Genomic DNA, 15,111 nt, shown 5'->3' with positions numbered 1-15,111 from the left:
TGATTTTTTCGAGGATGTGTTATCATCTCATCCTCAAAAAAATTAGTTAATGAACACTGTTAACAAACCCGTTCGAGCATGATTAACGTATCTGATAAAGGACTCGATATCCTACTAAGTTTTCCTTTTAGGTTCCTCTTCAGGTATCCTGTTAGGGTTTGAATATATACCGAAGGTCACTGCGTTCACTTCACGCTCATCTACGTCCAAAATCCCCAGATCGTCTCAAGTTGCAGCATCACCTGAGGAGTTGGGATTGTTTTACCCTCTATTTGGGGACAGCTAAGATCCAACCTTTGTTGAACTGCCATCCTAATCTGCATGGGTGAAGCGAGAGGGTTGAGAAAGGATTCCTTTGCAATTCAGTTTCCACTAAGTTGTTGATGCACACCCCGCTTGTTGCCATAAATGCAGATTAAATTCAGAATGTTTGTTGACAGGAGTTTACTTTCGCAAAATGCTTCGGAAATGCGATTAACTAACCTAATCTGCAAACTGAATGATTATGTTTGATAATGAAGGCAATTGAAGATGAGTTCGGTGCTGGAATACTGAAAGAGTTGAGGAAATGGTATTTGCGTTTGCGATTATACGTTAAAATATACAGGATATTTCGTGCCTAATTTGGCTGAATGGAGCAGAGGTGGTTTTTGCTTTCAGGTTTTTCGTTATTTGAAATAAAGTCAATTGAGAGTGGGCTGGCTTTTGGTTCGAGTTTAAGATACGATTAGTCTTTAAGAAGACGAAAAATATCTACATAAATAAGGCATTCATAACGAAAATGTATCATATTTCAAACAAAAACATGTAGCGTCACTTAAACTTCAATATTACTATCCAGACATGTACCGAAATTTGGACACGCACTTTCGAAGCTTGATGTTAACTAGTAGAGAGGTCTAGGACTTATTGAATGATTTGTTAAGCCTATATCAGGCTCAGGAGTTCTGATACCAGGTCAGTGATTACTTCAAATGTATATAAAGGGTGTTTTTTTTAGAGCTATAGAACTTTAAATTGCAATAAAACAACGATGGATTATTCGATTGACATGAATTTCATTTAACCGCAAGATAATTTTGTGGCATTACATTTTAATTATGATTTCTGGCATATGACCGCCACGGCTGGCTCGGATGTAGTCCAATCTGAACGTCCAATTTTCGATGACTTTTTCCAACTGTCGCATTTTCCCTATATTTGAACCAATAAAATGATGTTATAATAATCTTACCAATATAAACTGCTCTCTGCTATTCCACACAGCACCGCACTGTATAAGGAAGTAAAGGAACAAGGTAAAGGATTGAAATGGAACAAAATGGGACTTATACAATGCAAACTGACCTTCTAATGAACTGTAATCCTAATATATTTAAAATGTCCGTGAATATAATCAAAACCGTTTTGATTAACACCGAAAACTTTATACTAACAACCTTTAACTATTCTTTCCGACCGCCGATACATCTCATTTCTTAATCTGACAATACATACGTCTCGCTTTCCCAGAATGCGCGACGTTGCCAAAACCAAAAATCATAATAACTTAAAAAGGGCTAAAACATACCCCCCGCCCTGAAAACTCGATTTCAGTCACTTTGAAATCAAATACCTTTCATAAATGAACTTGTCAAAATCATCCCCTGTTAGAAAAAATTTCACCAAAAAAGAAACAAAAAATTAACCTACCAAAATATATATATACAGGAGTCAACTTTTCTGACTACTGGGTCGGTAAAGGACATACCTTTAATAAAGGTCGTGTATAGGTACTGTTAGAGCCCAATCATTCTACATCGCAACACCGCAACCCAAGCGAGACGTCGATGCTAGCGAGGAGACGAGAGGAGAGGAGAAAGCATGCATCGACAAGAACCGCGGCTGCGGCTATTAAGGCATTCGTCTAATATACTCTCTAACGTAAACATGTACACAGCTTTCACGTTAAAATAAACGTAATTATTCCATATTTGTTTTTTTTAATAATACAAATAATTCAGAAAAAGTGGTGTTGTATTCACATATATAACACACACAAGAACATATGGTCCTTCGAGACGGATGACATTTCCATTGAAAACAGTGGAAATTTGTTGAAAACACCTGCACCTGATACATCGTAAGATCCTGTTCAGCCGCTGCGGCCATCTTCACAGTCAAGACACTTGATCAACCCCTCGACCGGAGGCAGCTACATATACTTTCGCTTCGACATCGTCTACAACAGAAGTCGTTCACACAACTGGTTGAAATTCTTGGAAAAAAGGTCAGTGCGCAATCCTTTTCTATACCAATCCTTTGAAAAATACAAGCAGGATTTTATTTGACTCTTTGTTGTGCATATTTTAATTATCGCTTTACAATTCTCAATTTACTATGTCAAACCCTAAACAAAAGAGAACAGCCGCTAAAGGCGCCCTCACACGTTTCACCACTTACTTCAATAACATTAAATCGCTCACACCCGATCAAATAAATATCTGTGAACTGCAAATCAGGTTAAATGCAGCTGAAAAGTTGATACATGATTTCAATAATGCTCAGTCGGAAATAGAATCCGCGGATCAACAATATGACGATAACATAGATACATTACACGCTACAGAACGTGAAACTTTCGAAAATATCTTTTATACAGTCACAGCAAATGCTACGAAATTCATATTTGATTGCAATAACGATCAAAATTCAGCTAAGGCGTGTACCTCCAATCAAATTTCTACCAACGACATAAAATTACCTTCACTCAATTTACCTAGCTTTGATGGAGCATACGACCAATGGCTTTTTTTTCGGGATACCTTTATTTCAATAATTCACCAGAACTCTTCCTTGTCAAACATTCAAAAATTTCATTATCTGCGCCTTTCTTTGAAGGGTACTGCCGCAGAAACGATCAAAGCCTTAGAAATATCTGCTAATAACTATGATGTTGCCTGGAAACTCATCACTGAACGTTTTGAGAACAAACAGATTTTAGTAAATAATCACATAAAGCATCTTTTCAATTTGCCTAACATTTTGAGAGAATCTAATCAAGGGCTTAGACAACTTTTAGATGGATTGCAAAAACACTTAAGAGCACTTGAAGCACTTAAACTTCCTATTGATAAATGGGATGCATTAATAATTTACCTAATATCGACAAAATTAGATCACGCTTCCAGGCGTGAATGGGAGCTATACAACAATTCGCCAAACTTACCGTCACTCAGTGAATTCATTGATTTCCTAAAGGGTCGCTGTAGATTTTTGGAATCTCTTGAGTTGAATAATGAAAATATGCAGCATAAGGTCCATAATAAACAACACACTAATATGAACGTAAAAACAACCAGATCGTTTGTGACCACTCATAATCATTCCTGTTCATTTTGCAAAAACGATCACCTAATTTACGCTTGTCCCGAATTCTTGAAATTAGAATCCACTTCGAGATTGAATGAGACCAAACGATTGAGATTGTGTGTAAATTGTCTACGAGTGGGGCATTTAACAAGAGAGTGCAGATCTGCTGGTTGTCGAAAATGCAACAAACCTCACCACACTCTTCTTCACTTTAACAATAGAGCAGACACTTCAACATTATCTGCATCTACACAACGCTCTTCCAATTCTGAAATTCAATCTACTGCATCTAGTTCACAACAAAATACTTCCGTGAATAACTCTGAAATAGCTCTCACATCCACGAATACCTATATGAAACCCATTGTTCTACTTTCCACAGCACTTGTCGAAATCTTAGACAAACATGGTAATCCACATGACTGCAAGGTTCTGCTCGACTCTGGATCACAGAGTAACTTTATATCCGAAAGAATATGCAAAATACTAGGTTTACAAATGAATAAAATTAATTTCTCTATCTCTGGAATCAACCAAGTCAAGTCCAACATCAACTACACGACATTTGCAAACATTCATTCCAAAACAAACGATTATCAAACAACACTACCATGCTTCGTTCTCTCAAATATTGCTGGTAATTTGCCTTCCTTCACATTCAATAAAAATATTGTGAAACTCCCGCAAAATATTACTTTAGCTGATCCAAATTTCCATGAATCCACCCCTGTTGATTTACTAATAGGAGCTGAAATCTTCTGGGAACTTGTCAGTATTGGTCAAATAAAACTTGGCAACGGCCAACCAATTCTCCAAAAAACCAAACTAGGTTGGATTCTTTCGGGACCAATTCAAACAAAAAAGCAAACAAATCCTGAATATCAGTGTAACCTCAGTATTAATACCCTCGAATTGAACGAACAACTCTGCAAGTTTTGGGAGATTGAACAATGTCCGGAAGTGAAGTACGTTTCCGAAGAGGAGAATGCTTGCGAAACTCACTTTAAACAAAACATAACTCACAGACCTGATGGACATTTTTCAGTATCTCTTCCCCTAAAAGAATCACCTGTGAAACTGGGCGATTCAAAGACATCTTCTACCAACAGATTTCTTGCCCTGGAACGAAAACTACTTAAAAATCCAGAATTACAGGCCCAATATCATGATTTTATCAAAGAATATCTTACATTGAATCACATGTCTCTAACTGACAATCAAACGGACGAATCTGGTTTTTTCCTTCCCCACCATTGTGTCCTGAAAGACACCAGCTCTACCACGAAGCTACGTGTTGTCTTCGATGGCAGTGCCAAATCCTCTTCTGGTCTGTCCCTCAATGACATTTTGATGGTAGGTCCAACCATACAGGACGACTTATTCTCAATAGTTCTACGATTCAGAAGACATAAATTCGTTCTTAGTGCCGACATAACCAAGATGTATCGGCAGGTCTACATCAACCCCGAACATCGTTTTCTGCAAAAAATTCTTTGGCGTTTCAATCCAAATGAGAAAATCTCAACCTTTACTCTCAACACTGCTACTTACGGAACTGCCTGTGCAGCTTTCCTGTCTATTCGATGCCTACATGAAGTAGCGTATCTTCATCAAGTTGAATTTCCGAAAATTGCTTCAATCATACTGCAGGATTTTTATGTAGATGATCTACTTACTGGAAGTGATTCACTCGAAGAACTTCTTTACATAAAACGAATTTTATCCAATATTCTTGAACAGCACGGTTTTACCTTGAGAAAATGGGTATCAAACTTTCAAGAAATACAATCACAAGAAGACTTTCTACTCACCATCGGCAGTAGAGAACAAAATAAAACCTTAGGCTTACTATGGAACTCTTCCTCTGATGTTTTAACCTATACTATCTCCAGTAATCATTTTACCGAAAAAATCACAAAACGTCAAATACTGTCATCCATTTGCCAAATTTTCGACCCACTCGGGCTTCTCTCACCTGCTACGATTGTTGCCAAGATCATCTTGCAACAACTGTGGAAATTGAACATCTCTTGGGATGAAAGCATTCCCATGGATCTACATTCGAAATGGCTATCTTATCGTTCACATCTCAACAAACTGAATGAGATTAAATTCCCTCGACATATTCAATGCAGCGATTCTACTTCGATAGAACTACACGGTTTCTGTGACGCCTCAGAAGCTGCATATGGGGCATGTGTATTCATTCGTTCTATTGACGCTTTCGGCAATTATACTTGCAACATTCTTTGTGCAAAAACGAGAGTTGCACCTTTGAAACAAATCACAATACCCAAACTGGAGCTTTGTGGAGCCACACTGTTGTCTGATCTCATGAACAAGGTGAAGGACTCAATCAAAATTTCATTCAATAAAACATACTATTGGAGCGACTCCACAATCGTATTAGCTTGGATAAGATCTTCTCCGAGTTTATTGAAAACCTTTGTTGCCAACAGAGTAGCTCAAATTCAGAATTTAACCGATCCCGATTGTTGGAATTACATAAACACCTCAGAAAATCCCGCAGACTTATTGTCACGAGGAGTACCCCCTACAAAACTTATTAATTCCAGTCTTTGGTTCCATGGTCCCAAGTGGCTTGTCCACTCGGACAGCGATTGGCCAATGAATGAACTTTCAATCCCTACACCAAATGATCTTCCCGAAATGAAACCTATAAAAACTTTTCTCAGTATCGATCAAAACTTCCTGGAAAATATCGGCAGATTTTCATCCTTCTTGAAATTACAAAGGACATTCGCCTGGATAGTTCGTTTCAAAAATAACCTCAAGACTGAACCCAATTCCAGAAAACTTGGTGTTTTAATGCCTTCAGAACTCCAAGAATCCTCGAATCTATTGATACGCATTGTCCAAAGGCACGCTTTCCCTCAAGATCATAATGCTCTTTCCAAGGGACACAACGTCAATTACAAAGGTAATCTCGCAAGTCTGAACCCATTCTTGGACAGTGAACAAATCATCAGAGTTGGTGGTAGAATACAAAATTCGGACTTCCCCTTCCGCAAAAAACACCCAGCCGTGCTACCAGCCAACAATCATTTCACGACTCTTTTAGCTCGACATGAACATATTCGCCTATTGCATGCCGGTCCACAACTATTATTAGCATCTCTAAGAGAAAGATACTGGCCAATCTCTGCTCGAAATCTCGTAAGGAAGGTCGTACACGAATGTACACGATGTTTTCGCTTCCAAGCGAAACCCGAACAATATCTTATGGGTAATCTTCCCAAAGAACGAGTTTCGCCATCGCGTCCATTCTCGATATCTGGCATTGACTATGCAGGTCCATTTTCAATCAGAGACAGAAAAACAAAAAATTATAAAACTACGAAGGCTTATATAGCTCTTTTTGTATGTCTCAGTGTTAAGGCAATTCATCTAGAGGTTGTGAGTGATCTAACCTCCGAATGTTTTTTAGCTGCTTTGAGGAGATTTTTTGCGAGACGTGGAAAATCGGCTACCTTATTTTCAGATAATGGCACTACATTTGTAGGGGCGAATAATGAAATAAAAAACTTCTTTAAACATAATAGTGAAATCATTGCAAACAATTTAACCTCTGATGGAATTTGCTGGAACTTCATTCCGGCAAAGGCACCCCACTTTGGTGGTATTTGGGAGGCTGGTGTAAAATCAGTGAAACATCATCTATATAGGGTGATGGGAGATTCAAAATTAACCTACGAAGAATTTTCTACGGTATTATGTCAAATAGAATCTTGCTTGAATTCCCGTCCACTTTATCCTCTTTCTAATGACCCAAATGATACATTACCTCTCACCCCTGCGCATTTCTTAATTGGTGGATCTTTAAACACCATACCTGACCACAATTTGCTAGATACGAAAATGAATCGTCTCTCACGATTCCAAAGATGCCAGCAAATTCTGCAACACTTCTGGACCAAATGGAAAAATGAATACATATCCAGCTTGCAACAGCGTACGAAATGGAAGGAGCGCTGTAATGATTTGCTGAAGATTGGTGTTCTCGTACTGTGCAAGGAAGATGGGCTTCCCCCTCTAAAATGGAGAATTGGTAGAGTCATCGAGATCCATCCGGGAAAAGACAACATCGTCCGAGCCGTCACCATCAAAACCGCCACTGGTATCTTCAAACGACCAGCGGTGAAACTGTGTGTCCTACCAAATCAAGAATAGCCTTATTTAAAGCCTGGAGGCTTTCAAGGGGGGCGGTATATGTTAGAGCCCAATCATTCTACATCGCAACACCGCAACCCAAGCGAGACGTCGATGCTAGCGAGGAGACGAGAGGAGAGGAGAAAGCATGCATCGACAAGAACCGCGGCTGCGGCTATTAAGGCATTCGTCTAATATACTCTCTAACGTAAACATGTACACAGCTTTCACGTTAAAATAAACGTAATTATTCCATATTTGTTTTTTTTAATAATACAAATAATTCAGAAAAAGTGGTGTTGTATTCACATATATAACACACACAAGAACAGGTACCTTTACTCGTTTTCAGCGTTACATTACGGACTATACCATCTTTTCCGGGATGGACCGCTGTGACCAACGCCAATGGCCAATGCAGTGGTGGCGAATTTTCACACTTTAATATGACTACCGCTCCAACTTCTATATTTGAGCATTTCAAATGCCATTTCTCCCGAGTTTGTAAAGTCGTCAAATACTCTAATTTCCAGCGCTTCCAGAAATCCTGAACCATCCGATCAATCAGTTGAAAACGATCAAGCCTATTCAACTTGATATCCGACAAATCATGCGATGGAATACATTTTAATGGTGACATTGTCAAAAAATGTGAAGGGGTTAATGCTTCCGGTGCACTTGAATCTGATGACAGACGACAAAGAGGACGTGAATTCAATAAAGCTTCCACCTGCGTAAGAAGAGTGCTGAACTCTTCAAAAGTTAGAATTTGAGTACCTATTACCTTATAGATCAGATTCTTAGCCGATTTAACGTTGCTTTCCCACAAACCGCCCATGTGGGGTGCCCCGGCCGTATTAAATTTCCACTCAATACCATTCAAAGCTAATTCATTTTGAAAAGAAGTTATAAATTTATCCGAATTAATGAATTCATTAATTTCGCGAAGAACTTTTTTAGCACCCACAAAGTTAGTGCCCCTATCTGAATACAGAACATTACAAGTACCCCTTCGAGATATAAACCGTTTAAAGGCTTGCAAAAAATGATCCGTAGATAATGAACTGACGAGTTCCAAATGAACTGCTTTAACGCTCATACATATAAACAAACAAACATATCCCTTATATACTTGAGTTTTCCTATTCTTACCGAGTGATATTTCGAACGGTCCAAAGTAATCTACCCCCGTTTGAGAAAACACTTTTGTAGGATTCACTCTTGAAGCAGGCAAATTCGCCATCAGAGAATAATTATTTTTAGGCTTTACCCTAAAACAACGATTACATGCATGTATCTGCTGTCGTATAACATTACGACCACCTACTATCCAATATTTTTGTCTCAACAATGCTTCCAAAAGAAATGAACCTGTATGGAGATTCATTTTATGATAGTATTGAATTAATTTTACTGTAAAAGGATCTTTGCCTGGAAGTAGAATAGGGTGTTGGCTAGTAAACTTGAGCGAAGAATTTTCTAATCGTCCCCCCACCCTGAGAACTCCATCTTGGATGAAAGGGGTCAATTTGCGTAATATTCCATAGATCTCTTTTTCTGAATTCAATAACCTTATTTCCGATCCGAAAGTTTTATTCTGAACAATTTTTATCAATACGATCTCCGCTTTTTTCAAATCATCTGCTATAATAAATTTTCTCTTGGGAGGCTTCTTCAAAAATCTAAGTAACCAAACCGTAATCCGCAAAATAGAAATCCAAGACGAAACTCTAGAAAACATTGTATAAAACGATTCATTTGCTACATTCCGAACAGACACATAACACCCAGTTTTTGTCCCCGCTCCAAATGTTACCGAATTTACAAGTTGTTGATCATTAGGAATTAACTTCAATAGATCGAAAGAGTTAGAAAACCACTTAACTAACTCAAATTTTCCTTCTGCGAATAATGACACTGATTGTAAATACAAATTTAACGCTTCCTCTTCCGAAGGAATGCTGCAAACCAAATCATATATGTAAACATCTGTCGAAACTATTTTCGTTGCTAAAGGATAACTACATCCATTTTCTTTTATCAATTGCTTTATAGTACGAAGAGCTAAATATGGACTCGATTTTACCCAAAATGCTAAACGATTGAATTCAAATACCTGAACCGGATCATCAGGACTGAAACGCCAAAGCAATCTTTGAAACCTCCATTGATAATCAACTAATTTTATTTGATGATACATTCGTCGAATATCCGCTGTAATCGCTATTCGAAACAACCTAAAATTCAGCAATAAAAAAAATAGATCGGTTTGTAGTTTTGGACCACCATGTAAAATGTCGTTCAACGAAACATCATTATCGGATGATGTACTAGCATCTAAAACCACACGAATTGGCGTACTCGAACTACCTTGTTTAACAATAGCATGATGAGGAATGTAATACGCAGGTTCTGAATCTTTTAAATATTCATCCTCAACCAAATGCATATAACCTAACTGAATTGCTTCCTTCATTATATCATTATAACTCAAACGAAACTCCGGTAATTTCGCCAACCTTCTTTCTAATGAATGAAGCCGAATCAATGCCGTTGTCTTAGAATTACCCAAAGTATTCGAAGAATTCTTAAAAGGAAGCGCTACCGTGAAACGTCCCTCATAATCTCTACTAAAAGATGTAGAAAACAAATTTTCGCATATTACTTCTGCTGGGTCCGGCAAAATATTCTTTGGAACTTGTTCCATCTCCCAAAATTTACAAACCAAGTCATTTAACCGACATTCCTCCCTTAAACTAAAGAATACACCGAACTCCCCTTTTGACTCTAACTTACGAACCTTTCCCATAATCATATGACCAAATACCGTTTGTACCGCCACTGGAGATCCCGATGCTGATGGTACCGAATTACCCACAATAATCGAGAAAAGATCCGCCCCCATAATGCCATCAACTTCAGCCGGTTCGTCAAATTTTTCATCTGCCAATTGTATATTTCCAAAATTCTTCAAAACACCGCGATCAATTTTGGCTATTGGAAGTTTATCCGTAATTTTATCTACTAAAAATGCCTCAATAGAATATTTCTTAGTAAAATCATACCTAGACGAAACAATAATACTTGTAACACCTTTGATTGAATTTAAATTAGATCCAACCCCATGAATTGACGTTGAACATTGTGAAAATTTCAATCCTAATTTCTTACAACACCTATAAGTAAGTAAGTTAACCTGACTGCCACTATCTACCAAAAACCTAGCTGTTTTCAAACCACCCGAACCGTTTAAAACATTTACCACAACCGTCGACAATAAAACCGTATGAGTATCCCGATCACCCAAAGCAGTAGCACAAAAATTGATATCTGTTGAAACCAACGTATTTGTATTCGAATCCGATTTCGAATTTGGATATTTTTCCAGTTCACCCTGTATACGTCCCAAATGTAATAGGAAGTGGTGTTTTCTGGAACACTCTGAACATAATTTGTCTGAAGGACAGTCTCTTACCCCGTGATTTGGCGATAAGCAATTATAGCACCAGTTGTTATCCCGCACTATAGCATATCGTTTAGATGGCGACAGTTGTTTAAATTTATCACATCTACTCAACGAATGATTTTTCCGATTACAAAAAATACATATATTCGACCGATCCATTCCTACGCAAGAATTATTTTGATGTACAAAAAAGGATTTCAAATCACGAGTTTTATAGCTATCACCTCTACTAGTGGTTGATTGCTGATTTAGAGCCAAAATTTTCGATTGTTCCTTCACAAACTTAATCACATTTTCATAGCTAGGTATTCCATTACCCCTAATAGTCATTTCAAACGATGTCACCGTATCAGAATCAAGCTTAGAAAGGGCCTGATGCATTAAAATGAAGTCCGACATATCATCTAATTTAAGCTTTTTCAAAGCCTGTACCGCACAATCAAATTTTTCCAAAAATATATTGAGACCCTTAGATGACTCACCCTGTATCGATTTGAACTCTAAAATTTGGCGTAGATAATTAGTTGCAAGAGCGCGCTTATCCTGATATTTTTCCACAACCGAATTCCAAATGATTTCATAATTTTCTCCAGTAGGAGCTAATGAAGAACAAATAGTCAACGCAGATCCTTTCAAACGACCTACCAAATAATTCACTTTATCAGTATCCGTAAGTAACTTATTTTCATGTATCAAACTCTTGAATATTGAATAAAAGGTTTCCCATTCTCTAATATTTCCCGAAAATTCCGGCAATTCAATCTTCGGTAGTGTAGGAAGATTACGTATCAAACTTCCCTGAGGTTCAACATTAACCGAAGAAACATCTTTCTGAATTTGTTCTCGTTCCAATTTAGCCGCTGAAAATTGAATATGACAACACATTTCATCAATGGTTCTAAATATATTGAAGTCTGGTTCGAACTCATCATTAATTTCAAAACTGAGCTCTGTTATATTATCTATTATTTTCAGTAGGTCATTCTTTGTTGAATTAATCGAACTGACCATTATTAAAAATTTTGTTTTAGCTATTTCACTTGTTAATGATTTTGACAAATCCAATAAATTCTGCAGTATCCAAAATAAAGATTCTTTCTTAGCAATAAGCATCTTCATTTTCCGTTCAGTTGACGTTACACCCATTGTGTTGAAAGTCAAGTGCGCAGAATACTCGAAAACTAACCCCGCGAGTCTAAACTGTGAATTGAATACTCTTGTGTACGCTTGGCAACAAGGCTTACTCTGGGACTCGAATCGTATTTGATAACCGCTGAAAAAATACAAAAACTACCGCACGTTTTTACTTCGCTCAATACCGTATGAACGAACAAAATAAACTGAATTAATATTTCCGAATACAATTAGGAATGAAATGAAAATGAGTTCCGAAACTCTGTATACCGATTGAAACCTAAATAAATGTAACCGAAACTTGAATTAAAGTTCAAAAAACCCGTGCTCGAAGAACCAAAAAATGTCGCATTTTCCCTATATTTGAACCAATAAAATGATGTTATAATAATCTTACCAATATAAACTGCTCTCTGCTATTCCACACAGCACCGCACTGTATAAGGAAGTAAAGGAACAGGGTAAAGGATTGAAATGGAACAAAATGGGACTTATACAATGCAAACTGACCTTCTAATGAACTGTAATCCTAATATATTTAAAATGTCCGTGAATATAATCAAAACCGTTTTGATTAACACCGAAAACTTTATACTAACAACCTTTAACTATTCTTTCCGACCGCCGATACATCTTTCTACTTAATCTGACAAAACATACGTCTCGCTTTCCCAGAATGCGCGACGTTGCCAAAACCAAAAATCATAATAACTTAAAAAGGGCTAAAACACCAACATTTGTGGCCGTATATCGGCAAGAACACGGCGAATGTTGTCTTCCAAATGGTCAATTGAGGAATGAAAAAGTTAGTAATCATGGCTCTATACCGATCACAACTGTAACGTTCTGGCCATCATCGTTTTTGAAGAAGTACGGACCAATGATTCCACCAGCCCATAAAGCGCACCAAAGAGTCAGTTTTTCTGGATGTAACGGTGTTTCGACATACACTTGAGGATTAGCTTCACTCCAAATGCAGCAATTTTATTTGTTGACGTAGCCATTCAGAAGAAGTGCGCTTCATCGCTAAACAAAATGAAATGGACGTAGTGCGCGATACGTGTTCCGCACAGAACCAGCGTTGTTCATGCGAGAGTCTATTCATGATAAATTGTCAAACTAAACTGAGCATAAATCACTTGACAGCTGTTAAATCGGTCGCTATCTTGAACAGTAATGCCAATTTGAAGTTATATACCTCGAAAAAAAACACCCGTTACAAGGTGCGGCAGAGCCGACTGACGAGTTTCAAAGGCTATTTGAAAACAATGGTGAAAGTAAGAAAGAAACAGTTCTCTTCATCAGAAGCAGTAAGAAATAAAGATATTAAGCTCAAGTTTTGAACACGATATCCCTAGGATGGTGGCCGTCAGCAGCGACACACTAATTTAGTTGATTTTGGAAGTTTTCGACCCGGTTTTCGACTCAACTCGAGCGGTATGGCTCGGATTCCTTCAGTTATTCGCTGCTTGACGTCTGGCAGGGTGTGGAGACGATGTTTGAAGACCTTATCATTGAAGTGGCAGCAAAGAAAGAAGTCGTAGATGATCAAATCTGGTGAGCGCGCTGGCCAACCCATATCCCCTCTCAGTGAGACCAGTATCTCTGTGCAAATGAAGTTCGAGCTGTGTGGGCTGTAGCGCCATGCTGCTGGAACCAGATGCCATCCAAATCGTGTGCTTCAGTTAGTCCCTTCAATTCAGGCTGTAGAAAGACACATTGACACATAACGCTGGGAAGTGATTGTGACAGTGACATTTTCCCCCTCGAAAAAATAAGGGCCTATCACTCCGAACTCCGCACTCATGCGTGCCTCTTTAATTTCTCGCTGCATAAAAACCTATTCCCATCGAAAAAGGAACAAAAAACGTTATAATTCAATTGTATAAAAACTAGTTTTCACTTCGAAATCCCGATTTCTTAGATAATTTAAGTCTCTGCCTATCTTTCAGTTATCAAAGAAATATTCTGAATAAAATTTTAACCTGAAGAAGAATGAAAATTTCAAATCGTTAATTCAAGGAAATGTCGAAAAGAAATTCTTGTAATCACAAAATCAAAAATTCCAAATTAATTCAAACAAGAGGAAACTAAATGATTTCTATTCCTTTGATGAGCAACCGTTATATTTCCTGCAATGCTTATTCTTGATATTGAAGGAGGGTTATAATGAATAAAACTTCAATATCTCATCCCAGACTTAATTAATCTTATCGATTCAGCTGAACAAGGAGGGTAACAGTCCCTGAAGGGTGGTTTTTACCGAAGAGAATGTCAACATTATCACCCCTTTAATGTAAGCTCTTTAATAGCGACGTCGATCTTTGAGAGGGTTATCATTATTTTCACTCAGGCTCTAACTCGTTAGCCGTGAATAGAGGGCTCAGACTGCGTAGATTGAAAGAGTGCTCATCCTTTACTTTCAAGTCGATTTTTTTCTCAAAGTTCGATGAATGCAAGGTAAATGATGGATAGCTTTAGACGGAAAGTTGCGTCAACATCTTTGTCAGACAAAATAAACAAGGAATGTAAATAACTTTCAGATCTTTCCGAACTTGTTTGGGATGTATATAATCTGAATGGAATACAACGCCACCAATTCTGATGAAACATGAATTGAATGAAAATAAAATAAATTGGAGGTGGATATGAACAGAGTCGTAACTGGCAAAACTGCTCCCCTAGGCAGAGTCCCAATTTGCCCCCCCTAACATGAATCAACTCAGCAGAATGCGAAAAATTAATACCTATTGGGTTATCGAGGTTTTCTACCTAACAATCATAAAATTCAAGGCATATCCTAGGAAAATTTTGATGATAAGGAAAATATCTTTAGAAGAAAATCCAACAATTTCAAACTCACACAGAAAAAACAAATTTAAAGATAAGTATGACGAATGAACCTTTGTCCCTTTCCTTCATATTTTTAGTGATATCGTATTCCTGTACTCTCATATTTTTGAGAGGTAGACATTTTTTCTAGTGCGCTG

The 15,111-nt window shown here is 37.7% G+C and overlaps 1 protein-coding gene across 1 annotated transcript; it reads left to right on the top strand.

Moving 5' to 3' along the window:
• Positions 1-2,379: 2,379 nt before the first annotated feature.
• Positions 2,380-7,542, top strand: LOC123684533. Its single transcript, XM_045623825.1, has one exon. The coding sequence runs from the start codon at positions 2,380-2,382 to the stop codon at positions 7,540-7,542; it is 5,163 nt and encodes a 1,720-aa protein (XP_045479781.1).
• The last annotated feature ends 7,569 nt before the right edge of the window (positions 7,543-15,111 follow it).

The sequence above is a fragment of the Harmonia axyridis genome, chromosome 7 (assembly GCF_914767665.1).
Source record: "Harmonia axyridis chromosome 7, icHarAxyr1.1, whole genome shotgun sequence".
Lineage (NCBI taxonomy): Eukaryota > Metazoa > Arthropoda > Insecta > Coleoptera > Coccinellidae > Harmonia > Harmonia axyridis.
Note: the sequence above shows the minus strand (reverse complement) of the source record. Positions and strands in the feature narration are given on the sequence as shown.

What these genes read in the sequence shown, in the direction of transcription:
- LOC123684533 (XM_045623825.1), top strand. Translation starts at nt 2,380, where the DNA reads ATGTCAAACCCTAAACAAAAGAGAACAGCCGCTAAAGGCGCCCTCACA.